The sequence below is a fragment of the Ranitomeya variabilis genome, chromosome 7, assembly GCF_051348905.1.
Source record: "Ranitomeya variabilis isolate aRanVar5 chromosome 7, aRanVar5.hap1, whole genome shotgun sequence".
NCBI lineage: Eukaryota > Metazoa > Chordata > Amphibia > Anura > Dendrobatidae > Ranitomeya > Ranitomeya variabilis.
Genome location: NC_135238.1, coordinates 202,625,921 through 202,652,833, shown reverse-complemented (window position 1 = coordinate 202,652,833; position 26,913 = coordinate 202,625,921). Strand labels below are relative to the sequence as shown.

Sequence of the window (26,913 nt, the reverse complement as noted above, 5' to 3'; positions counted from 1 at the left end):
AGATGAAACGAACCAAAAAGGAAAACACATGAGTCTGTAGAGTATAAAATATACAAGATTCAGCTTCTTGTCAAAGGCACTAGACGATACTCTGGTGGGTTCCAAGCCTCTTAATCTAACATGACTAATATTAGTAGGTGTTTTGTGTTCGAAACCATCGTGCCTTCAATAACAATGATGGTTTACATTTATCTCCTATGTCCCCATGACCTGAGAACTGGAAAACAGAAAGTGACATCTCCATGGGTGCCGCAAAATAGAACCTAGAACGTACAAGTTTATGGGTGCACAGAATATTGACCATGGCAATGTCCTCGTCTGGCTGGGTTGAATTCATGCGTTAAAATAACTCAGACACAGGCTTCTCCTACAGCCAAATCAGATTTCTTGCTTTGCACTGAGGAGGGGCAACACATCCCAAACACGTGTCTGCAGGTAGAATATCTGGTTTGGCCTTTATGCTAAGTCATTAAGGAATCAATATTGACTTTTAGGATGGCTACTTCCAGTAGTTGGCACTAGAATTCTATTCCTCTTCCTCTCTGTAGAAGCAATTTGTATAAATAACATTTTAGGTATTTTTTAGAATCGACCCTAATACTGTATATTTGAAACACTGGAAAATAATTGTCAATTAAACATTTTTTTCCTATGAATTTTGTCGGGGATCACAGAGAGGCTCTTGGGGCTCATTCAGATGAGCATGTTTTTGGTAACATTGACTGATGATCCCCCCGAAAATTTCAGGATGTACGAATTTGATCATATATTACATTTTATGGTATAGATTGGTGCTTGTAAATGTAGGCAGTTCATGCAACCCTCTGCTATAATTCCACTGACTGATACAGCATGCAAAGGTAGTCTAGGAAAGTCTGTGATCTCAGCTGTGCTGAACCCTTCAGGAAAGAGTTGGCGCACTCAGTGTAAGGCCTCATTCACACGTCCGTGGTTAAATACATACATGAAAAAATGTTACCGGTGTTATCAGTGTTTTAGATCAGTGTGTCATCAGTGTACGGTCCGTGTGTCCGCTTTTACCATCAGTCCTCAATGTTTTTCACAGATGGATAAATAAATAAATAAATGACACAACTTCTGTCATTTGCAATGTTAAATACGGACAGCGCACGGGTGGTAGTCGGATGTCACTTGTGTGCTGAATGTGTTTTTCACAGACCCATAGACTGGGATTGTCACTTTTCATCCATGTTACCGGAGGAAAATGAACATGGCTCCGAGAGTTTTGCATGGATATGAAAAAACATGGACATGTGAATAGCCCTGTAGACTACAATGGGTACATGTTCTAACTTCTAAAATGGATAGAACACGTATGTGCAATATGGATGTCTGAATGAGGCTTAAGCTGTAGGTGTATTCACGTGGTTGCTATTATGATAGGGCATCAATGTCTGATCGGCCAGGGTCTGGCACTCGGCACCTCTGCCGATCAGCTGTTATCAGTGTCAGCAGCAGCGGGCGTAAGTATGTACTTGCGAAGTTTGGCTCCCTACTTGTAGTTGCCGCCAAGGGGTACTGCATATCCGCCTCCTATTCAGTTCAGTAGGAGGCGGATGTACAGAAACAATCCCTGGCCACTACAAGAAGACGGACAAGCTCCGCAAGTAAATACTTACAGCCGGCATTGAAGACAGCTGATCGGCGGGGATGCAGAGTGCCGGACCCCGGCCTATCAGACATAGATGCCTTATCCTAAGAATAGGGCATCAATGTAAAAGTAGTGGACAACTCCTTTAAGCTATCATTGACTAACAACGGATGGGCACTGAACGATCAGTAATAGATTGCTTGGTGCGCCTAGGCTGCCATTGTTCTAGGCAGCATAAGTCCTTCTAAAAATGGACAATATACTGTTGAGAACAATGAAAAAAAGAAAAGATCATTTTATACACCGAACGAGTGGAGCATTTTGCCAGTTCATCAGGTGATTGGCTGCACAATTATTGGGAAATCTCGTTTATGATAATCGTGCAGTATAAATGCACCTATACTCCACATCAACATTTATCACCTATCCACCGCACAGTTGATACATGTGTGGCCGGTGGGGCTCTGACCATTTGGATCCCAAACCAAGCACAAGAAAGGAGATCCCGTATTCCCTGAGTAAACTGAGCAGTAGTGCACATGTGTGACCACCACTCCATTCACTTCTATGGCTCTATGGGAGCGGTGGTGTGCGTGTGTGACCAGTGTCAGACTGAGGTCCGAAAAGCCCACCAGAAACATCAACTCCGGGGCCCAACTTTCCAGCTACTTGCAAATATGACTTTATCCTCATTCACAAATTTCTACAGCTATAAACTGCGTTGATTCTTAAATGAACGAGATTCTGCCTTTGTCTGTATATAGTGAATCACATATATTGTGCCAAGTACTGCTCATATAAGAGGGTAGGGGCCACCGGAGGATTCTCCTGCTCTGCTGTGGGCCAGTCCGAGCCTGTGTGTGACCACCGATGCTAACGAAAGTGAATGGAGTGTCATTTATGAACACTATTGCACAATGGAACCCCATTCTCATGATCAGTGGGGGTCTCAGTGGTCGTACCCCTGGGATTATAAAGTTGTCAACATCTCCTATTGGAGAAGCGATGAATCTTGTTGATGGGAATAACTTCTTTAATTATTGTCTTTGTTGTATTATTGTTCTTTTATTCGTCATATTCCACCAGGATCTTGTTACATTTGGTAAATATCTCGCACAACCATTATCCCAATGCGTCCTCTTCTTCCACAATGACGGCTTGTGTACAGTGCGATTATCCCTCTGTTATGCAGGAAGTGGCGATAATGAGGAAGGTTAACACGACGCGGCGTTCTGTCGCATCATGGACATGTTTGCCTCACAATTAAACATGCCACATAGAGCTTTGATTGTCCCAGCAATATGATTGTCATTTACTTTAATTGCTTTACATGCAGGTCTGCAAGATCTCAACTGAAACAGTTATTTGCATCGTTCCGCTTTTTAGCAGTCACAATAAAACTGTTCTTTTTTGTTTTGTTGTTTGTCTGATTTGTTTTTTTCCTTTATCTTTTTTTATATGGAAATACTAGAACATTTGGTAAAAGTTAGGGAGAATATTCATAAAAAATAACTTAATTTGCAAATGGGCACATATGTATTTAATGAAAGACGAGTGCAGTTGTTAAGTAGGAACCAATATATAGTTCTGCTAGTATTACATCAAGATGTAGGTCATACTGATCTTTGTAAACAATCTTAACCCTTTGATGACTCGGCATGTTTTGGGTCTAGATGTTCTGAAGACACGTCCGACCTTTTAGTATTCCCTAGCCTTATCTACATCATCTGCACGTGGGTGATAGTGATCCAGGCGCAAAACATTTTTTTAAGTGTTTTACATATTTGTGGCCGAAATGAATTACTGTATATTTGGCCAATGTACATTTCTTTTGATGTGAATGTATTGATGCTCAAAAAATACATTTGCGTGTGATCGTGAGTTAGAGGTGTGAATTTTTTTTTGTTTTCTTCTTTTTTTCTTTACTTTTATAATTATTAGTTACTGTATTTATTGAGCAAATTATTATTTGTATTACCGGTAATTAATTATTTTTGCACTACTAGGGACCAGGTAAGCAGGAAATACATGATCTGTGCTTTCCCTGCATTTCAGGGAACTAATAAAAGCATCACAGGTAACTAATAACAGTGGTATAGAGGTAATGGCACATTACTGAGTTTCCAATTAAATTCTGCAGTCTTCACAGAAATCTGCTATAATCACAGAAATCTAATATAATCACAGAAATCTGCTATAATCACAGAAATCTAATATAATCACAGAAATCTGCTATAATCACAGAAATCTAATATAATCATAGAAATCTGCTACAATTGCAGAAATCTGCTGTAATCACAGAAATCTGCTATAATCACAGAAATCTGCTACAATTGCAGAAATCTGTTGTAGTCACAGAAATCTGCTATAATCACAGAAATATGCTATAATCACGGAAATCTGATATAATCATAGAAATCTGCTGTAATCACAGAAATCTACTATAATCACAGAAATCTGCTACAATTGCAGAAATCTGTTGTAGTCAGAAATCTGCTATAATCACAGAAATATGCTATAATCACGGAAATCTGATATAATCATAGAAATCTGCTGTAATCACAGAAATCTACTATAATCACAGAAATCTGCTACAATCACAGAAATCTGCTATAATTAAAGAAATCTGTTATAATCAAAGAAATCTGCTATAATCAAAGAAATCTGCTATAATCACAGAAATCTGCTATAATCAAAGAAATCTGCTATAATCACAGAAATCTGCTACAATTGCAGAAATCTGTTGTAGTCACAGAAATCTGCTATAATCATAGAAATCTGCTGTAATCACAGAAATCTGCTATAATCATAGAAATCTGCTGTAATCACAGAAATCTGCTATAATCAAAGAAATCTGCTATAATCAAAGAAATCTGCTATAATCACAGAAATCTGCTATAATCAAAGAAATCTGCTGTAATCACAGAAATCTGCTACAATTGCAGAAATCTGCTGTAATCACAGAAATCTGCTATAATCATAGAAATCTGCTGTAATCACAGAAATCTGCTATAATCATAGAAATCTGCTGTAATCAAAGAAATCTGCTATAATCACAGAAATCTGCTATAATCAAAGAAATCTGCTACAATTGCAGAAATCTGCTGTAGTCACAGAAATCTGCTATAATCATAAAAATCTGCTGTAATCACAGAAATCTGCTATAATCTTAGAAATCTGCTATAATCAAAGAAATCTTCTGTAATCACAGAAATCTGCTGTAATCATAGAAATCTGCTATAATCATAGAAATCTGCTATAATCAAACAAATCTGCAGTAATCACAGAAATCTGCTGTAATCATAGAAATCTGCTATAATCATAGAAATCCGCTATAATCAAAGAAATCTGCTATAATCACAGAAATCTGCTGTAATCACAGAAATCTGCTATAATCATAGAAATCTGCTATAATCACAGAAATCTGCTACAATTGAAGAAATCTGCTGTAATCACAGAAATCTGCTATAATCACAGAAATCTGCTGTAATCAGAGAAATCTGCTATAATCACAAAAATCTGCCTTAATCATAAAAATCTGCTATAATCAGAGAAATCTGCTGTAATCACAGAAATCTGCTGTAATCACAGAAATCTGCCTTAATCATAGAAATCTGCTATAATCACAGAAATCTGCTGTAATCGCAGAAATCTGCTACAATCAAAGAAATCTGCTGTAATCGCAGAAATCTGCTATAATCATAGAAATCTGCTAAAATCACAGCAATCTGCTATAATCGCAGAAATCTATAATTACAGAAATCTGCTAAAATCACAGAAATCTCATATAATCATAGAAATCTGCTGTAATCGCAGAAATCTGCTATAATCACAGAAATCTGCTATAATCACAGAAATCTGCTATAGTCATAGAAATCTGCTATAATCAAAGAAATCTGCTGTAATCACAGAAATCTGATATAATCACAGAAATCTGCTATAATCACAGAAATATGCTTCAATTGCAGAAATCTGCTATAATCGCAGAAATCTGCTACGTTCACTCAGTTTTGGCTGCATATTGTATTACTTATTTCTTCTTTGCCGTCAGTGCACTAGTAATAGAGCCACATCCTGGCCACATTGTCAGAGGGACCCAAGGGATTAAAAGTGGACCAGTCACCAGATTTCATATTGCAAACAGTATGCATTGCAATATAGATTTTTTAGACCTGATGACACTGATGTACTTGAAAAATGAATGTCAGCATCCCCATCTCAGGCATTGTCAGAAGAGATTTACAATATTAGATGTAAATTGAGAGAGAATCTCCTGTCGGTGTATGAACATAACTTTTAAAAGTTTAAATCAAAATTCTGCGCAACTGGGGACAGAGCCGGTGCTGTTTTAGCACGTAGGGTCAAGAAAAGAGAGGTAAGATCCAGGATTGATCATTTGGTGGACCCCCAGGGGAAACATATCAGAAACCCAATGGAGACTGTGAATGAGATTGATAGGTATTATTCTTAACTTTATAATTTAGGGGAAGATCCTGATACGCCCCAGCCCTCTCCAGTGGCGATTGATCAGTACTTGCAGAGCATTAACTTACCAAAGGTTTCTCAGGAACAACTGAATTTTCTTAACGCACCCTATATTAAAGAGGAAATTTGGACCACCATTAGGTCCACCAAAGGTCATAAGGCCCAGGGTCCGGATGGGTTACCAAATGAGTACTATGGTCAGTTCCAGAAGATTCTATCCCCCTTTCTCCTATGTTTGTATACATTATGGCGGGATAAGGAGTCTATATCTAAAACTAACTTAGAAGCTATGATGTCTACTCTGCCAAAACCAGGGAACTCTCCAACGTGTCCTAGCAACTTGAAGCCTATTGCACTTTTAAATTGCGCTGTAAACATTTTCTCTAAAATATTAGCTGTAAGATTACATCACATTATTCCCCCAAGGTCTAAGAGATCTGTTTGATAGTGTATGCAGTTTTTATTGTGAAATCTGGTCACAGATCCACTGTAAGAAAAGCGGCACCATTAGTAAGCAGGTCAGAGCTGCAGCCATATTATCCAGTAATTCACTGCAATGTCAATGGGTTGGTGGTTAGATGCTTTAAATATCCTCTTTGTGAAAATCAATTTCAACATCAGCTTTATTTTGGGTGTGAGCCGTAGTATGTAATATGCACCTTTTCTAGAATAATTCACCATATTTTTCCTTATGCATAGTTTTAACTTTAACAAGATTTAATAAACATTTCTGTCTTTACGGATTTTTTTCATGCAATATAAAATGAAATATAGAAACTCGCAATAACACTTGTAGATTCTTGTAATTAACATCATCACAGTTAATTTCATTGAATAAAAACATCTCTAATTACATGCATAGTGTGGAGAAAAATTGGTTTTATGTAATTACCGTATGTATTGTTGGTGTCCCTATGTTTTATAGCATGCAATATAATCAACATTATATGTGCAGGACATGAATCGGGAAACATAGTAAAGGTTAACAGACAAGATATTAGAATTCTGAACACCAATGTGTTAATATACTGTAACAATAAAGTATATGTACTACTATATACACATCTATACTGTATGTCTATTTATACATATATATACATACATATACACACACTATATACATATATACACACAAACACACATATATACACTATATACATATATATATATGTATATAGTTAACAAAAGTATATATATTTACACACACAAACACACATGTGCGGTACATGCACATGACATATACAGACACATACATATATGTATATGCCATGTTTATGTACATATGTATGTATATATATATATATACACATACATATATAAAATATGATATATATATATATATATATATATATATATATATATATATATATTCTACTTTTATGACCAGTCAGAGATTTACCAGAATTACATATCTAATATCACAAAAATTATTCATTACATGGGAATTTTTTTTCAATGAAATCAATGTAATTTCACAAACGTTAATGTCTACATAGGCATACATATTGACACGGTATGTCATTATGAACTTCTGTCCAACTGTGTACCAGTCTCTATTTTCTATAAATGTAGCTTATAAACAGTCTTCGGGTCTTCATTACCCAGTGTGAAGTCATTTAGTGTTACTCTGTGGATGACTCCTATAGGCAGCAGTAATATCTTCTTATTATCGTATATGATGTTTCTATACAATTCTCACATTTTCTGTGTGATCTCTGCTTGCTGTCAATCAATACGAACTTTCCTTGTTTACTCCCAGGGGGATAATAATCTGTCCCGGTCATGCAATGGTCACGCTGGCGCTCGGCTCGCTTCAATATTGGTTGTCCTACCTACCCCGTCATGGGTGCAGAAAACCTAAATCAATGGCATTGTTGGATCTGACACAAAACACCTAACTGACCCCGCTGACTATAACCAGGGCCGTCATTTTTACCGGAAAAATATAATGCATCATTCTACTAAGTACGACAGATTCTGCATTAGAGGCTCCAACGAAGATGTGAACATTGTCTCGATATGAGCCATAAGTTATAATAATGCAGCAGCCTCTTTCATGGATCATGAAAATTTTTGGAAAAAAAAAAATCTTTTTACCAGTCTATAAAACTCAGTGGCTCCTTTATGTTTGATTTTGCTTTGAATGCAATAAATGAAGATCAGACATACAACTCGCCGCTTTCCGTTTTTAATTTCCACCTATATCAGCAGTATGAATCTAACTGGAGAACGAAGAACGCGTCCGTAATCGAGCTTGTTTCATAAATGAGAAAAACATGAACCTGAGTGATCCAGATCCCAGAAGAGGGAGCTCTGACTCTGTATTTTAATGGGACTCGCAGTTACCTGATTGGGCTGCATGTACTCCTCCAAGTACGTCCGGCAGAGTCTTCTGTCCCAGTCATCGGTGATGTGACCGCCGTACATTATCTCTCCGAACAGGTATCGGAGATCTTCCCATGGAACCTGATATTAAAACCCAACAGCGTTTATTAAATATTTACACTTGTTTGTTTATTGCAGAAAGCAGGATTCTACGCGAACACATCGTCAGTGGAGATTCCTATATTAAAGATCAAGGTCCGGCTCATGATTTATCAGAACATCTGGCTGACGTGACGATCACAACACATAATAGAATCTTATTAAAGCTTCTCAGCGCAGTTATTTATCAGTTAGGGAAAGGGACAGTGAAAAGCGTCAGCCTGCGAATGGGTACGACTTCTGTCAGTTCTATATCTTCATTGAACACAGATTATTTTTATGATATACACAGATGCGGAAGAGCTGGATATGTCATTTAACTCTTTGGTGGCAGCATCTTCTGTAAATCGTCATAGCTCAAAGATCATATAGTATAGCTGTAGCCCCCCCCCCAATAAAGTGCATAATGTCACACTGAGCTGTGCCAAGTGACAAACACAGCTCTGCTGCTTCTTTCTAAGGCAATCTAAGAAAAGATTATCTGTATATAGGATAAATGAAATATCTTATTTATCTATCTATCTATTCCTTATCTATCTAATATCTATCTATCTCTTATCTATCTATCCTATATCTATCTATCCCATATCGATCTAGCTATCTCTATCTATCTATCTACAGTATCTAGCTATCCCTTATTTATCTATCTACCTACCTCTATAGTAAAGAAAAAAGTTATATATACATACATATATATATATATATATATATATATATATATATATATATATATATAGCAAATGCATAAAGGATTTTCCATCAGCTTTGTACTACAGTATAAAAGACCTACACAACAGACTTCATCTATATGAGGCACCATACCTGTGAGTTTGCTTCCAGATAGTTGTATAGAACATTCACTGATATTGTGAGGTCTCCAATGTTAAACGGATACTTTCTATTCCACCCCTGGGGGCCAAATTTACGCCGCTCAGCAACACAAGCATGAAAATAGCACAATGAAAAGAAAATGCTCTTAAACTCTTGTTCACGGGTGCACTGGTCAAGGATGTTCTGCAAGAGATCAGACAGTGTTGATTTCTTAACTAAGCTGTCAATGACATGTCAATTTCCCCCCGCATTATAATACTGTGGGCATTTTAGATAACATTGTATTGTATGGTTAATGGCTGTATAATTTTTCTAAGTGGTCATATTGTTCTGTCAAGTAGGCAAATCAATAATCTGTCTGTGCTTCTGCCCTCTTACCAAGAGAAAATCAATTGTCAGCTACAATCATAGATATTAATTTTGACGATTCTTCATTATGGGATAATACATGTAAATTCAATCTCGGTAGCATTTTACTTGCAGCTACCAAATATGTTATCATGTACATTATCTATGATCTATTAATATGTCTATTATCTATATCTATTATCTATCTATCTACCTACCTATCTATCTATTATCTATCTCTATGTCTATCTATCCATCTATTATCTATCTATCTACCTATCTATCTACCTACCTATCTAGAAAAAATCAAGGCAGCACCAATCCTCCAATATACAGTGGGGCAAAAAAGTATTTAGTCAGTCAGCAATAGTGCAAGTTCCACCACTTAAAAAGATGAGAGGCGTCTGTAATTTACATCATAGGTAGACCTCAACTATGGGAGACAAACTGAGAAAAAAAAATCCAGAAAATCACATTGTCTGTTTTTTTTATCATTTTATTTGCATATTATGGTGGAAAATAAGTATTTGGTCAGAAACAAAATTTCATCTCAATACTTTGTAATATATCCTTTGTTGGCAATGACAGAGGTCAAACGTTTTCTGTAAGTCTTCACAAGGTTGCCACACACTGTTGTTGGTATGTTGGCCCATTCCTCCATGCAGATCTCCTCTAGAGCAGTGATGTTTTTGGCTTTTCGCTTGGCAACACGGACTTTCAACTCCCTCCAAAGGTTTTCTATAGGGTTGAGATCTGGAGACTGGCTAGGCCACTCCAGGACCTTGAAATGCTTCTTACGAAGCCACTCCTTCGTTGCCCTGGCGGTGTGCTTTGGATCATTGTCATGTTGAAAGACCCAGCCACGTTTCATCTTCAATGCCCTTGCTGATGGAAGGAGGTTTGCACTCAAAATCTCACGATACATGGCCCCATTCATTCTTTCATGTACCCGGATCAGTCGTCCTGGCCCCTTTGCAGAGAAACAGCCCCAAAGCATGATGTTTCCACCACCATGCTTTACAGTAGGTATGGTGTTTGATGGATGCAACTCAGTATTCTTTTTCCTCCAAACACGACAAGTTGTGTTTCTACCAAACAGTTCCAGTTTGGTGTCATCAGACCATAGGACATTCTCCCAAAACTCCTCTGGAGCATCCAAATGCTCTCTAGCAAACTTCAGACGGGCCCGGACATGTACTGGCTTAAGCAGTGGGACACGTCTGGCACTGCAGGATCTGAGTCCATGGTGGCGTAGTGTGTTACTTATGGTAGGCCTTGTTACATTGGTCCCAGCTCTCTGCAGTTCATTCACTAGGTCCCCCCGCGTGGTTCTGGGATTTTTGCTCACCGTTCTTGTGATCATTCTGACCCCACGGGGTGGGATTTTGCGTGGAGCCCCAGATCGAGGGAGATTATCAGTGGTCTTGAATGTCTTCCATTTTCTAATTATTGCTCCCACTGTTGATTTCTTCACTCCAAGCTGGTTGGCTATTGCAGATTCAGTCTTCCCAGCCTGGTGCAGGGCTACAATTTTGTTTCTGGTGTCCTTTGACAGCTCTTTGGTCTTCACCATAGTGGAGTTTGGAGTCAGACTGTTTGAGGGTGTGCACAGGTGTCTTTTTATACTGATAACAAGTTTAAACAGGTGCCATTACTACAAGTAATGAGTGGAGGAAAGAGGAGACTCTTAAAGAAGAGGTTACAGGTCTGTGAGAGCCAGAAATCTTGATTGTTTGTTTCTGACCAAATACTTATTTTCCACCATAATATGCAAATAAAATGATCAAAAAACAGACAATGTGATTTTCTGGATTTTTATTTCTCAGTTTGTCTCCCATAGTTGAGGTCTACCTATGATGTAAATTACAGACGCCTCTCATCTTTTTAAGTGGTGGAACTTGCACTATTGCTGAATGACTAAATACTTTTTTGCCCCACTGTACATACAAGAACGAAGACAGCACTCCCAAAATAGAAAATTAGTAAAATGTAATAGGCCATAGTGACAGCAATGTTTGGTCCAATAGAGGACCTTACTTGAGGATATTTCTTCTACAATCCTCCCACACTGTGCTCCGATGGATGTCGCTGGTCTGTGTTTGGTGCGTCATCTGTCACTACAGTCGCTGACCATCTGTCTTGATTGACATGGCTGACATCTCCGACATCATCCACAGTCTGTTCACATCTCCCTCCTGTACAGTGGGGAACCAGAGCTGAGGAAGCACAACGTACTGTGGATGACGTCAGCCATGTCAATGGAGACAGAAGAGTTGGCGATTTCAGGGACAGAGGAGATGCAGAGCACAGACCAGGAACACCCATTGGACCCACTGATGGGTTTTCTTATAAAAACAGGTGAATTCTTCAGATTCAGGACTCACATATTTTTATAAGAAAATCCATTAGCTCTTTTTTTCCACTATTTTTAACTTTTTCACTTGTGTAAGCTGGCAAGCTGCCTGTGGATTGTTACCTTGTGTGGCAAGTGGATATATTGGATCGGAAGCAGCAAGAATACCAAATTTTCATACACAATTAACAACTCATTGTGGTGTCTCATCATACGGCCATATTCACATGTTCAGTATTTGGTCAGTATTTTACATCAGTATTTGTAAGCCAAAACCAGGAGTGGGTGATAAATACAAAAGTGGTGATGAGTTTCTATTATACCTTACTACCTATACTGACCAAAAATGTTTGTTCTTGAATTTTTTTTTTTTATGCTGATATACTGTAATTTTTTTTTTAATTATTATTTTTGATTTTCTTTTCAAATATAACCTATTGCCATTTTTCTTAATTTGGGTGAACAATATTCCCACTTATATAGGGAAGCTAATCTTTAAGACCTGTCTACATTATGTGAGGTTTTTCTGACCTGATCAAAGTTATCCAGAGCGGCGTGCAGATTTGCCAGCATCCCGGTTGGAGGTTCATTGGTAATTTTGATGGCATTTTCCAGGATCCCTTGAGGGATGATGTGTTCCTTAAGTGTTGGGGCCGGCTCAGCACTCATAAACACACGGTAATCAGGGTGACTTCCATCGCTGTACTTTTCTAATACTTTTTCTAAAGTACTTAGCCATTTGGCTACTAGGTGAATATTCTGTGAACAGAGAGGAGATCATTTGGATTTTTGCATTCATGGTTCAGTCCCTCCTGTTTTATACTTCCATGATAAACATATATATAAAAAACTAATATTTTAAGACTAAACTGCACACATTTTCTAGTGTTTATTGATTTGCAAGTTGTAATATGCATCTTTCTGATGCTAAAGTGACTTCCTAGCTGTAATAAAACTGTATAAAAAAAATATAAATATATACCATACATATTTAAACTCAGAAGGAAATTGAGGAATTTCTGCTGAGATGTTTGCAAAACGATAGGAAAAAAAGCATATTTTACGTAAAAATTACTTTCAAAAGTCAATAGAAAGATGAAAATGAAGAACATGTGGTCACAGCTGAACAATAAAGGGTTTTAGAGATCATAAAACCGCAATGAAAGTCACTGGGATAAAAAATAAGACATCCCTCCAGCACTGCCAATCCCAAAGCTACCCTCCAGGATGCAGCCATGACATGATTGTCTACATATGTGACCGCTGCAGTCAATCACTGGCTTCAGCGGTCTTGTGCCATATATGGTGAGGCCTGTGATTGGCTGCAGCCAAGTAAACACAGACCAGAGGGCAACACTGAAGGGGGCAGCACTGGGTATTTGTGCATATAATGGGTGAGTATAGGTTCTTTCATTTTATCACATCTCTGAAACTGCTGTTGGCAACTTAAGGTACCAACTTAGACATGATGATGACAATAATCCAGTAATGACGTAAAAAAAATAAAAATACAAATATAAGATTAAAAAAAAGTAGGTAGACATAAGTAATACATGATATATCTGTCGAGATGCATTTGTTGTTATATATCCACAATATTAATTGAAATTTGATATTATACCGGCTGCTAAAAGAAAGAAATTGTTCTTCACCTAAATTGATCTTTACTTTTACAATTTCTAAGTTTAATAGCTACACGAGAGCACAATTTAGGGCCATTCTTACTAGCAAAATAAAAAAATTCCTCTTTTCAATCAGAAGAAAATAACCAGAGAATGTCATTCAAGAAAACATATTTGGACATGCACCCAATTTCACTCCACAAAAGCATCTCATAGAGGCACAGATTATTTTTTGCAAAACTGCAGTTTCATAGCTTGGCAATGAACACACTGAATCGGCTTACTTGAAGTATAACCCAATGGCCTTCTTTTGAGGCCTTCTCCATTGCTATTTCTGCTATAACTTCCTGCCCTTGACCCAGTGAGATATTGTGAAGTTTTCCTGCGTCAATGGTAAATCCAAGTCTGCCACCTATACAGAGCAGGCAACGAGGTCCGCCACGTCAAATGACACATAAGGTTGGGGAAGAAATGGGACAACACATTTATCAGAATAATTGATTGCAGAATTCTAAGCACAAACAACTATAATATATATGAATAATGTATATCCACCATGTTTTTTAAAGTCCAAAACTTAATTTTCTCAATATTTTTTAATAGTGGTTGGAGCTTTGTTTCCATTATACAGAGCTCCAAATTCTCTGCATTCAGTAGATATATTTAAAAGACAGTGTGTTGGCTGACTTTACCCAAAACCAGAAGGGGCTTACTGTAAACGTTATACATTGAGCTCAATGGTAACACAGTATGCAGCAAGCTCCTTAGCTCCCTCTACAGGTGGCTGCCTGTGGCCACGATTTTATCTATAAATCAAGGAGAAGAAATAGACTTCCTGTTTTAACATAGAGCTTAGAAGGATTCTGCTAGTCAGTTATTAATCACATGATGTCACAGATCTAATGGAAAAGAGAAGAATTATCTGGGAAGAAATGCAAAATGAGCAATTGTAAGTACACAGTGCTATATAATATGATGACTGGAATATATTAAGAGGATCAAAATTTTGATGTGATGAGAGTTTCTTTAACACACAGACCTGTATAACCTGTGCGTCATAGCTATAAAAACAATATCCATGTCTACTATAATAAAACGTTGTTTCGTCCTACCTAGTGTCTCTACATCTTTCAGTGGATCGACTCCTGGAGACAAGATGAAGACGATCGCAGTAGATGGTCCACTCTCCTGGAAGGATTTAGCAAAGTCTGTTTTACGTCGTTCCACATACATGGATCCAAGCTTCTCTTCAACAAAGTTTCTGTATTGTGAAAAATGAATTATATATTATATTATGATAGTTGTCCCAATCACTAGGACAAGAAGCCTTAAAACATCAGTAAGCATTAGTCTTAAATAATAAGAGTGCGTATGAGCTGAAGATGGTCATAACTTCATTGATACTGCAGCAACTTTCCATTGCTGACTCACTACTGATCAGGATAGAACTGGTGGTTGCACAGTGTTAGACTGCGGTGACTTAGTCCTACGGGAGAAAAAGTATTTTTAAATCAACACCTGAAAATAGAGAATAGTGGAAAGGGCTTATTATTGTATCATTCGCTGGCTCAACCTCTTCTCCTCTTCCTCTCACTATTGGGGTCCCTCGAGGCTCAGTCCTTGGCCCCCCTCTCTTCTTTCTCTACACGGCCCCAATTGGACAAACCATCAGCAGATTTGGCTTTCAGTACCATCTTTATGCTGATGACACACATCTATACACGTTTTGCCCTGACCTTACCCCTGCTGTACTACAGAACACCAGTTACTGTCTGCAGCTTCTAACATCATGTCCGCACTCTATCTGAAACTCAACCTTTCCAAAACTGAACTTCTTCTGCTCCTGCGGTCTACTGACCTTTTTAAATCTGAAATCTTCCTCTCCTTGGGTGGCACCTTAATAACACCCCGGCAGCAGGCGCACTGTCTGGGTGTTATGTTTGACTCCAATCATTCCTTCACATCCCATATACAAAGAACATCTCTAGAATCCACCCTTTTCTAACCATGGAAACAACAAAAACCCTCACTGTCGCCCTGATCCACTCCCGCATGGACTACTGTAACGCTCTCTTAATTGGCCTCCCCCTTACTTGACTTTCCCATCTCCAGTCCATCCTTAATGCTGCAGCCAGGGTTATCTATCTGGCTAATCATTACTTGGATGCCTCAGTCCTTTGCCAGTCATTGCAGTGGCTGCCCATTCATTATAGGATCCAATTCAAACTGCTTGTTCTCACCCACAAAGCTCTCCACAGTGCGGCACCCCCTACATCTCCTTCCTCATTTCTGTTTATCGGCCTACACGCCTGTTACGCTCTGCAAGCGACTTTTGACTAACCTCTCCACTAATCCGTAGCTCCTACTCCCGGCTCCAAGACTTCTCCCGAGTTGTGCCAATCTTCTGGAATGCTCTACCCCAAGAAATTAGGACTAACCACAACTTATACAGCTTTAGGCGCTCCTAAAAAACACATCTGTTTAGAACGGCAACGGCCTATCTCGTTCCCTAATTGAAGTCCTTTTTATATATTCACTATTTATCTGAAAATATTTCTCCAGCAAACTCCACTACACCCAAAAAGCACTACAAATACTGGCTGGTGACTACCTCATGCAGCCTTTATCTATCCCCTATTCCCTCAAGATGGCAGGACCTTCACTGTAAATAAGCCCCTTTACTTTGTGTCTCCCCCACCTCATTGTAGATTGTAAGCTCTTACGAGCAGGGTCATCATTATTTTGCTTTAATTATTGTATTAACTTTAACGTTGTTACTTGTGACTTGTGTATGAACTGTTGAATTGTAAAGCACTGCAGAATATGTTGGCGCTATATAAAGATTATTATTATTACTGTGTCAGAAAATGTACCCACCAAATTTGCCCTGTTTGTTAGCTCTGAACTATTAGTATTTTTTTGTATGCTCATTATTATATAAAACAAATAAACAAGACATTCTCAGAGAAACCAACAACATATTCAAAATGTTTGTTAACATTTATAAAAAATGTATACGCACTTAAGTAGTATCTAAATAAAAAGGGGAGGATAAGGTGAACTCAAATTTAGCAAAGGTGAGGTTCTTGATGAGATGTTGCTATGACATTTTTGTCTCATGTGGTTATGAGCAAATTCTGAGAAGAGAATATAAAAAAGAGTAAAGAATCCAGGATATTTGAGTTTAAAAATGAGAATAATCTGTTCCAAATTTTGATATGTTTACCTAACCTATCCAGAACTGTTAGCTTTTCTAATTTGTCACCCAATAGTCAAGCTGTCAAATAGCACTTTACTTCTGTACTGATTCCCCCATTTTTCCAGCTCCGATGGACAATTACATTTTTTCATAAATGCCAAAAACATGCAGAGTACATAGCAAAGAACATAAAATAGACAAATGGGAATATCAAAGACAGGTGTATACAAAAAATACATGACTAATAGTGATGAGCGAATATACTCGTTGCTCGGGTTTTCCCGAGCACGCTCGGGTGATCTCCGAGTATTTGTTAGTGCTTGGGGATTTAGTTTTCTTTGCTGCAGCTAAATGATTTGCAACTACTAGACAGCTTGATTACATGTGGGGATTCCCTAGCAACCAGACAACCCCCACATGTACTCAGGCTGGCTAGTAGCTGTAAATCAAGCAGTTGAATGAACAAAAACTAAATCTCCGAACACTAACAAATACTCGGAGATCACCCGAGCAACGAGTATACTCGCTCATCACTTATGACTATGACTAGAAGAAACCCTGAGGGTCCAAAAAGGTCCACACTGATTTTTGGAGAAAGGTGGCTTTTCGAAGATTCCTTCTTACCCAGTTAGATCCACTAACTTTTATTTATGTTTTCCAAAAATACAGGACAAAGAAGTTTTAAATAAAAAAAAAATCTGAACAGGTGAAAATTTGCAATAATTTTAATTTTGTATGCCGAGAGTGCAAGGATGAATGTCATATTATACCTAACAGCATAAGTCATCCGGTCAGGTCTCAGTGCTCGCATCACTATCATTTTTTGGAGGGAGCTCTTGTTTTTCCATTCTTGTGGTAAACGTTCTCTTTCTGGGCATTCAGATTCAATCACTCTCTTCCACCGTTTTGGAGATCCTTCAATGTCTCGGTCAAGTCCACGAAATTCATCCATGAAGCTCATTGTCTATACAGCACAGTATAAACAAGGAAACAAGGGTTAGTTTTTTGTATCCTAGTCCTTACCTAAATTCCCGTTACAAACCAACGCAGTGACAAAGTTTTTCTTGTAGACCCTAAAGATGCCTATGCACTTTAGATAACTTTTATTTGTCTGACATCTCTCTCCTGACTCCAGTAAACATATGCAAGGTTAACTTATTTCTTGGGAGAACAAAATGATGGGACAATTAAATTCAATCTGGCTGATCCTACATTCTACTTCAGCAATCTTAGGTTATAATAATATGTACAAGGGGGTTATACATAGATGTAACTTAAGTTGAATATTTTTAGATGACTTCAATAGCTTTCCTTGAAGTAAACTGGTGCTAGATCCTTACATTTGTATTCTTTTTCCCTTTAAAGTCTGAGATTTCATATTTAAAATTAAATTGCATAATTTAACACCATGTTAAGTGCAACAGTCTGTACTCATTTATTTCTTAAGGGGTACTTTCATATGGGACATTAATGGCGCTCAATCTTTACACAATTTTTGGAGCTCCCATAGAAATTAATGTAGTCTCTCCATTGCTCTTCTTGAGATGGATGTGGATCCCAGTGGTGGTGCTGCATCTATCGGACATTTATAGTAAATCACAGATGGGAACACCTCTTTCAGATATCTTTATAAAGATTAGAGTTCCAAACCTTGGCATAGCAATAGGGGTAAATGATGCAATTCTGGTCAGCTGCAACCATCACTGAGAAGGGCTCAAGAGGTTATTGCATTCTGTTTTGTTATTGACTTGAGTTGTACAACTTTTATAATATGTACCTAAGTTCCCCCTCTAATTGCGGATTCATCTTTAAGATATATTATAAAATATAGATCTCTCTGAATATTAGAATGTCCTGATACATGGTTGCTGTGTAAGACGAGCTGACAATGCTCCTGAGAAATCACGACGATGTATATTAGTGGTGCGAGAAGGCTGCTACCTGCTGTTCAGAAGGGACCACGCGGAACTAATGGAGCAGAAAGAATTGCAGGGGGGATGGATTCAGATGCAACACCCGGTCAGGTGCCACTGTTGACAGGGTTCCTGGATATAAAGGGTCTATGTGCCAAACCAGAACGAGTTTTGGTACCGAGAGAGAGGTGCAGGTGAGCACAGGAGACGACGGTGCAGCCAGCATGAAGCATGTGCCAGCAGGTTGCTGCCCGCTTGCAGATGGGATCCAGATGACGCCAAGTCAGATTCAGGCCCCCGACTACGCCGGTCAAGACCCGAGGACACGATATACACAGGTCAAAACTCAGAGACCAGACAGTGCCTGCCAATGCCCGTATCCCAGACCTGCGCCTGTCAAGATACCGAACCTTGACGATGCCAGTCAAGATACGGAGCCCAACCCTTTCCTCCCCTGGAGACAACTGTCATCAGTCAAGCATCAAAGACCACTGAGGAGACTCAGCCAGGAGAAGGATGCCCGTGGTCGTAGAAGGAAGGCACAAGTGAGTTAGGCCATCGCTTCCAGAACTTATGTACGGTACAGAGGTCGGCCTAGGATACGACAGCAGTCTGGGTGAGGGTCAGCTGGAGTGCGAGAGGCTCAACATGCAGACTTTGTCAGTAGGACTTACGGCCTTGAGAGAACAACCGGTGACCCCCACTAGGGCCAATGATTCAAGAGGAGCCAACGTAATAGCTCCCACAGGGAGTGTTACTAGTATACTAGTGTTCAGAGGAACACTAATATAATTTCTGAAAAACTTTACTGCCGTTTTCACTGTACTTTAAAACTCATTATATGTTCTGCACTGTATAATCTACTTGTGATTACCCTGTTTACCTGTTTCTTAACTACTGCAAGTTACTGCAAAAGTGAGGGAAATAAATAGTTCATTGGCTGTTCCTGCCTTGTGTCTATCTGTGCGTTGCATTCGGTCACCTGCATTACAGATGAGAAGACCTTCTCAATCCTGCTTAAGGGTATGCGCACACGTTGCGTTTTTTTCTGCGCAATTTTGTCACAAAACCTAAAGTATTTCCTAGTGCCAGCAAAGTGAAGGAGATTTGTGATGTCTCATGAACACGTTGCTTATTTTTTCGTTGCAGATTTGCAACAAATTTAAATCTGCATCGTGTCAATTCAGCGTTTGTGCTGCAGATTCCACCCATACTAATGAATGTAGAAAAATCTGCAACAAAAATGTGAAAAAATGCAACAAAAAATGTGTACATATTACGCAGCATTTTTCCTCGATTTGCAGCAGAATTTTCTGTTGAAAATCCTGAATGTGTGCACGTACCCTAATGTAGGTTAAAAATTAGTTTTTAAAATGTTAGGAATATGCTAAAGATTTCTGTAATTTTTTGTATTAATTTGATTTTTGCCCCAGCTTCAGAACTGACAATGTTGTAGTTCTTCTGGAAAACAGCTTTAACTTATCATTAGAAATCATTAGATGTTTCGGATTACTAAATTCTTCGTGCATCGGGGTGGGACTGTTGGTAGAGTCTTCTACTCTGCAACGGCCTCTCTGCTGCCTCCGATGTCTTTATCTTAACGTGGATAATCCCGATGACAGGTTCTCTTTAACTCACTCATGCATCTACTGTGTAAATGTTATAGCTTGATATTTCTATTTTATAACTTGAGTTTAAAAAAAAAAAAAAAAAAAATTATTGTTCAAGATCTTTCGAGAGAAGAAATTCTGGCAATTGGAATATTCGACCACAAGTTTATGTCCATAGTGGTCTTTACCCTCCCATTGTGAACCACCAGTCTTTTTGCAGGCATGTACCCAGATCCATTCTCATAGTTGGCAATTTGCAGAATAAAATGTTCTTAGCTATTCAAGAAACCACTCTGTATTATAGCTGTGAGCTGGAAACAAAATGTTGAAGAGGACCTGTCACTAAGTAAAAAATGGCCATTGTTTGCACTTATTTTATTCCCGCTATTCTCTTAGGTATTCCACTTGTTTCATTTTTTCAAACCACCATATAATTCCAGAGATATATACGGTAGGCCTTTTTCTTTAGTGCTTTTATTTCTTCACCAAGGGGGCGATGCTTAAGGGCAATAATACAGAGCAGTCTAAAGACACGCCCCCAGATAATATTTGAGCCACGCCCCCTTAATAAAGACTATAAAGATTAGTACTGAATAAAAAGGTTAATATCTATGGAAATGTATGGAGGATTGAAAAAAGGAAAAAAAGTGGAATACATAAGTGAGCACCGTTAATGAAAGAAAGTAAAAAACTGGACACTTTTGATTTGCTGACAGTTCTCCTTTAAGCATTTCCCTTTGGAACAAGACTGGATGCAGCTTGTCCACAATCATTGGAAAAAACTAATTTGAATAGTTTGTTTTTTTCCAAAAATACTAATCATAACAAAATGCTTGATTAGCTCTCGATTTGTAATGTAATTTGTGCGTCTCAGTCCCCAGTCTCCCTGATATGTGGAACCATGGCCAAGAGGGTAGAGGGAGGCACTGTCTGTCTGTATATTCTGAAGATGGCTATAGGAGTGTGGCAATGTTATTGTCATGAGTAAGGACAGTGCAGGCGCTTGGGCAAAAAAAATAAAAAATAAGGGATACCACCATCCAACTTACGGGACCCTGTGACATTCTACTGGAACCAAAAAGGTGCAGGAGACGACATATACTGGTGGAACAAGTGCAGGGGTATAGGCTCTCAAGAGACAAGAGCACCCACTTCCACCACCAAAGAAAGTGGAATTGTGCATTATTATCAGCTACTGGACTGCAAAGGATCCATATATTGTTATTGTACAGGAGCCCTCCTCTGTTTGTTCTTTTCCAACGAACTCTATGGGATTTGCATAGACTGGTGAGACACCAAGTGCATTGGATACCATTGGAGAGAGCCACTTACATGCTTCACTCCTAGATGACCAGTGTATATTAAAAATATATAAAAAGCTTGCACCCTATGGACAACTGGTTCTCCAATTCCTGTACTATAGTGTTTTTAGTAAATGCATCAGAAGACCTGATCCACGGGAGAGGTTCCCTAGCTGCCCACAGTGACGGAAAACCCAAGGCACATGCCTTTTATGCCTTTCCTATTATCCCTCAGTTTATGATAGAGAAGTATTGGTGCGATTTCCCATTTTTAAAAGGTAGTTTTACAAAAGTATGCCAATATTTAAACTCTGCCATATTGCCATAACTTGTTCTTCTTTAGACAAGCTTGTAAAGGAAGCTTAGATTTTTTTGCACTATGAATATGCTCCCAATTTAAGAAAACTTACCTTAATAGCGCTCCATGCTGAATTTGAAAGAAAGTCCAATGGACTATTATAGATATGGTCAATGTTAAAGCGAAGTAAGAAGTCAAGTTCTTGAATAGAAATTTCTTTATTCATTATCAAAAGCTGAAAAAAAAGGTAAAAAAAAGCGAAGAAAAACCCAGTTCAATAACCAGAATGCAAAGTGTAGAGACAGTCACAAGTTCATGTCAGAAATGACGCGCTTATAGACATTAAAGCCAACCTCTTTTCTATTATATTGGATCTGCTAATGCATGAGCTGAAGGGCAAGCAAAGAGTTCACGATGTCTGAGCTGAGGAGCTGTCAGCAATGAGGAAATGTAAGGATGTAATGTCTACTCTTCGGAAAAAAACTCTGATTTTCCGTGTCACAACTCGACACTGGATAAAAAGAGTTTGGGAGCAAATTTAAATCACTGATATCTAACAAGGAGGAATACATTTTTTCATAGGTAGCACTGTAAAGCACGCACTGTAAGCCCCAAAATGTATCATATCGAACACAAGTGGACTATTTATCAAGCCGTGTACACTGTGTGCACAATCATTAGGCAATCTGTATTTTCAATGATTAATTTTATTGCTGAACAACTACAGTGAAGTCGGTCAATCCAAAAGGTTAATAAACCTGAATATTTTAGAAAGTAAAAGTGGGGTTTTGTCTTTCTTAGGAGAATATCTATGTGTGCACATCTATAGGGCGACTATTCGTGTGCAGAATTAATGGGAAACTAAATGAAAAACATAACTTTCCATCTCACTTGCTTATTTTCATCTGATAAAGTGAGAATAATAGCAAAATCAGTGACCTATTGTTACGGCTAGCGGAACGCACCGAATAGATAGAGATGTTTTTATTGATATTGGTGCGTTCGCAGCCCGGGGTCCACCGTGCAGGAGTACCTGCTGCTAGCAACGGCGGCACGATATGGCGGTATGGACTAACTCAGTTACTTCACCGAGTAGTCGTGAAAGAAAAGCACTGTGCCCTGTTAGGCTTCACAGAGGCACAGGCTAACTGCCCACACAGAGAGCAGTCAGTGGTCATGCATGCACACAAAACTCCTCGCCGGAGGTGCCAGCATTCTAGGGGCTTATTTCAGCCGGGTTCCTGAACACATTCAAACACAAACTCCTCGCCAGAGGTGCCAGCATTCTAGGGGCTTATTTCAGCCGGGTCCCTGAGCACATACTCTCGTGACCACACTGGCGCAAAACACTTAACAAAGAACAATACTAGCGCATGGCCGTGCGGTCATGCGAACCCTAAATAGCGGCAGCACGTACAGGACCTTCCTAGAAGGACCAATGAGAAGCTACACCAGAGCGTGAGCACCTACAGGACCTTCCTGAAGGAGCCAATGACCTTAGCTGCAGTATCAGATCATGTGACCCTCGATCTCCACTGAGAGATCTTACTCTGGGCATGCTCAGAACGAGCAAAGCAGGACTTAGACCCAGAAGCGTCTGCTCGCCGCTGCCCAGCACCGACTTCAATGGCAGAAGCAGTAAAGGCAGCAGTAACTCTTAGCACAGAGTCAGACTGAGCGAGACGCTGGGACCGACGTCGCCACTGAGCAGGCTCCACTGCGGCAGGAGAAGAATGGGAGACCGCAGCGGAGATGGACCGAGATTCCCCCTGTGCAGAGGAGGGAACTCGACCCCTAACACCTATATAGTTGCCTTTCTTTTCAATAACAGCCATAAGCTCCATCCATGAAGCCTGTCTGTTTCTTAATATGTTGACTGTCAACTTTTTGGGCCGCACAAACCACAGCCTCCCAGACACTGATCAGGGAGGTGACTGTTTTCCTTCACCATAAATCTCCCATTTAAGAAGAGCCCACAAGGTCTCAATAGGGTTTAGGTCGGGTAAGGAAGGGGCAGCGTCATTGTTCCTTCATCTTTAGGACCTTTACTGGCACCGAGCAGTGGAGACTTGGATGCTGCGATGGAGCATTTTCCTGCATACATAAAAATCATGGTTTTCTTGAATGATGTAGACTTTTTCCTGCACCACTGCTTGAAGAAAGTGATGTCTAAAATCTGGCAGTAACAATCTGTCTTCAAATATTTATTTGCCAAGCTTTGACATTTCTGTGTCTTGTTCAGTGGTGACTGGGTTCACCCTTCTTTTCCCTGGCCGTGTCTCTGAGCACTGAACACCTTGTACTTCTGTGTCTTGCTCAGTAGTGATTGGGTTCAGCCTTCTTTTCCCCAGCCGTGTCTCTGAGCACTGAACACCTTGTACTTCTGTGTCTTGCTTAGTAGTGGTCGGGTTCAGCCTTCTTTTCCCCAGCCGTGTCTCTGAGCACTGAACACCTTGTACTTCTGTGTCTTGCTTAGTAGTGGTCGGGTTCAGCCTTCTTTTCCTCGGCCGTGTCTCTGAGCACTGAACACCTTGTACTTCTGTGTCTTGCTCAGTAGTGATTGGGTTCAGCCTTCTTTTCCCCGGCCGTGTCTCTGAGCACTGAACACCTTGTACTTCTGTGTCTTGCTCAGTAGTGATTGGGTTCAGCCTTCTTTTCCCCAGCCGTGTCTCTGAACACTGAACACCTTGTACTTCTGTGTCTTGCTCAGTGGTGGTCGGATTCAGCCTTCTTTTTCCCGGCCGTGTCTCTGAGCACTGAACACCTTGTACTTCTGTGTCTTGCTCAGTGGTGGTCAGATTCAGCCTTCTTTTTCCCGGCCGTTTCTCTGAGCACTGAACACCTTGTACTTCTGTGTCTTGCTCAGTAGTGATTGGGTTCAGCCTTCTTTTCCCCAGCCGTGTCTCTGAGCACTGAACACCTTGTACTTCTGTGTCTTGCTCAGTAGTGATTGGGTTCAGCCTTCTTTTCCCCGGCCGTATCTCTGAGCACTGAACACCTTGTACTTCTGTGTCTTGCTCAGTAGTGATTAGGTTCAGCCTTCTTTTCCCCAGCCGTGTCTCTGAGCACTGAACACCTTGTACTTCTGTGTCTTGCTCAGTAGTGATTAGGTTCAGCCTTCTTTTCCCCAGCCGTGTCTCTGAGCACTGAACACCTTGTACTTCTGTGTCTTGCTTAGTAGTGATTGGGTTCAGACTTCTTTTCCTCGGCCGTGTCTCTGAGCACTGAACACCTTGTACTTCTGTGTCTTGCTTAGTGGTGGTCGGGTTCAGCCTCCCTTACCTCGGCCATGACTCTGAGCACTGAACACCTTGTACTTCTGTGTCTTGCTCAGTGGTGGTCGAGTTCAGCCTTCCTTACCCAGGCCATGTCTCAGAGCATAAAACACTGTGTACTTCTGGGCCACCGGACAGATTGCTGTTCTGGAATATGACATCACTGGAGGATAATGCTTCCCGGTCAGTTCAAGTTTAATTCTTCTCAGATATTTAGAAGTTATTGTGCATCTTTATTTCTCAACACATCTTTTGCGATCCCGTTGACTATTTGCACAAAACATTTGGTGGTTCTGTGATCTCACCCTTTTTTTGGCCCATTTTGCCTGGGGAAAACAAACTACCTAATAATTATTCATACTTTGATAAAGGGTGCTGTATCTTTAGGCCGTACCCTCCCTCATTACATGAATACATATCACCTGATCTGCCTTGGCCAATAAGCATTTAGGTTTATACCTCTTGGAGTTGGAAAATCTGCATAAAAATTATGATATGGGCAAAATACTCAATAATTGTGCACACAGTGTATGCCTAGAATAAATCTGATCTAAGATAACTCAGTCTACATGTAAGGAAAAAACTTGCAGCCTGCTTGTGATGTAGGAGCCGGTACCTATACTGTATAAGAGATAACATTTGTGTAATATTATTATTACATTAATTATTTTTTTATTGTGTTATTCAATTAAGGCCCTATAGACATTAAGTAATAGTCGACTGAACCTGCCAGTTTGGAGAGAGCAGCTTACCATTTGATGGGCATGGGGACCTCCATACTGTTCCCAGAAAGAGTAAGTTGGGGACATAAAAATTGGGAGGTTGGAATCTAATTGCCTGATCCTTGTGTTTGGCAGAGACAAGCCTCCGCCAGATGATGCTGGCAATGGCTTTCTCATAGTGAACATATGAGCTCTCAGCCAAGCAGAGCATTTCTGTGTATGGTGGAGTTGTGATAGACTCGACTGACTGGACACTTTCTGCAAAGGTCATATATTGTAGTGCCCCTTTATGCTATGAAAATGGAAATAAAAATGTGAGAAAACTGCTTTTTTAGTAGTTTACTTAGTATAATATAAAAATAATAATATACAAAAAAAGTCTATAAGTAATGCAAGATAAAAAGTAAAAAAAAATTGTATTTGCGTCTTTAATTTTATAGTTTTACCTATAGTCCTACTTCTAACCCAAAATAAGCCCTTTAGTCCCCAGTGCTAGAAGACACATGAAGTAGAGTTAATAGTACCACGCTCCATACCTGGAAAGCTAACTGGGCCGTGAAGGTTATTTTATCTCTTTCAAACAGTCCTCTGCTGATGTATATAAATGTGGAGTATGTCACACAGTCAATGAGGTTATTCACTCTCAATCGGACATCATCAGATGGTTCTGCTTGCTGCACAGCCTTGTGAAACACGATATTAAAAGCCTGCACATGAGAAATTAATTCAGATTATGTCAATTAACAGTGAAGACCAGAGCAAGGCAACTCTTAATGGCTCTACAATTAACTCTCCAGTGACAACACGAGGCTCTGCTGATGAACAATGAAGCCCACAAACTAAAACCACTGGGAAATTCT

At 39.4% G+C, this 26,913-nt stretch overlaps 1 protein-coding gene across 1 annotated transcript in view; it reads right to left on the bottom strand.

Moving 5' to 3' along the window:
- Nucleotides 1-26,913, bottom strand: part of LOC143784436 (dynein axonemal heavy chain 11-like) — a 248,080-nt gene that overhangs the window by 33,573 nt on the left and 187,594 nt on the right. The window contains exons 35-42 of the mRNA XM_077272673.1: nucleotides 26,590-26,760; nucleotides 22,169-22,291; nucleotides 17,705-17,898; nucleotides 14,848-14,996; nucleotides 14,020-14,147; nucleotides 12,645-12,872; nucleotides 9,404-9,595; nucleotides 8,444-8,563 (exon numbers count right to left, since the gene is read on the bottom strand). Coding sequence (XP_077128788.1) covers nucleotides 8,444-8,563; nucleotides 9,404-9,595; nucleotides 12,645-12,872; nucleotides 14,020-14,147; nucleotides 14,848-14,996; nucleotides 17,705-17,898; nucleotides 22,169-22,291; nucleotides 26,590-26,760 — 1,305 coding nt within the window. The remainder of the gene's footprint in view (nucleotides 1-8,443; nucleotides 8,564-9,403; nucleotides 9,596-12,644; nucleotides 12,873-14,019; nucleotides 14,148-14,847; nucleotides 14,997-17,704; nucleotides 17,899-22,168; nucleotides 22,292-26,589; nucleotides 26,761-26,913) is intronic.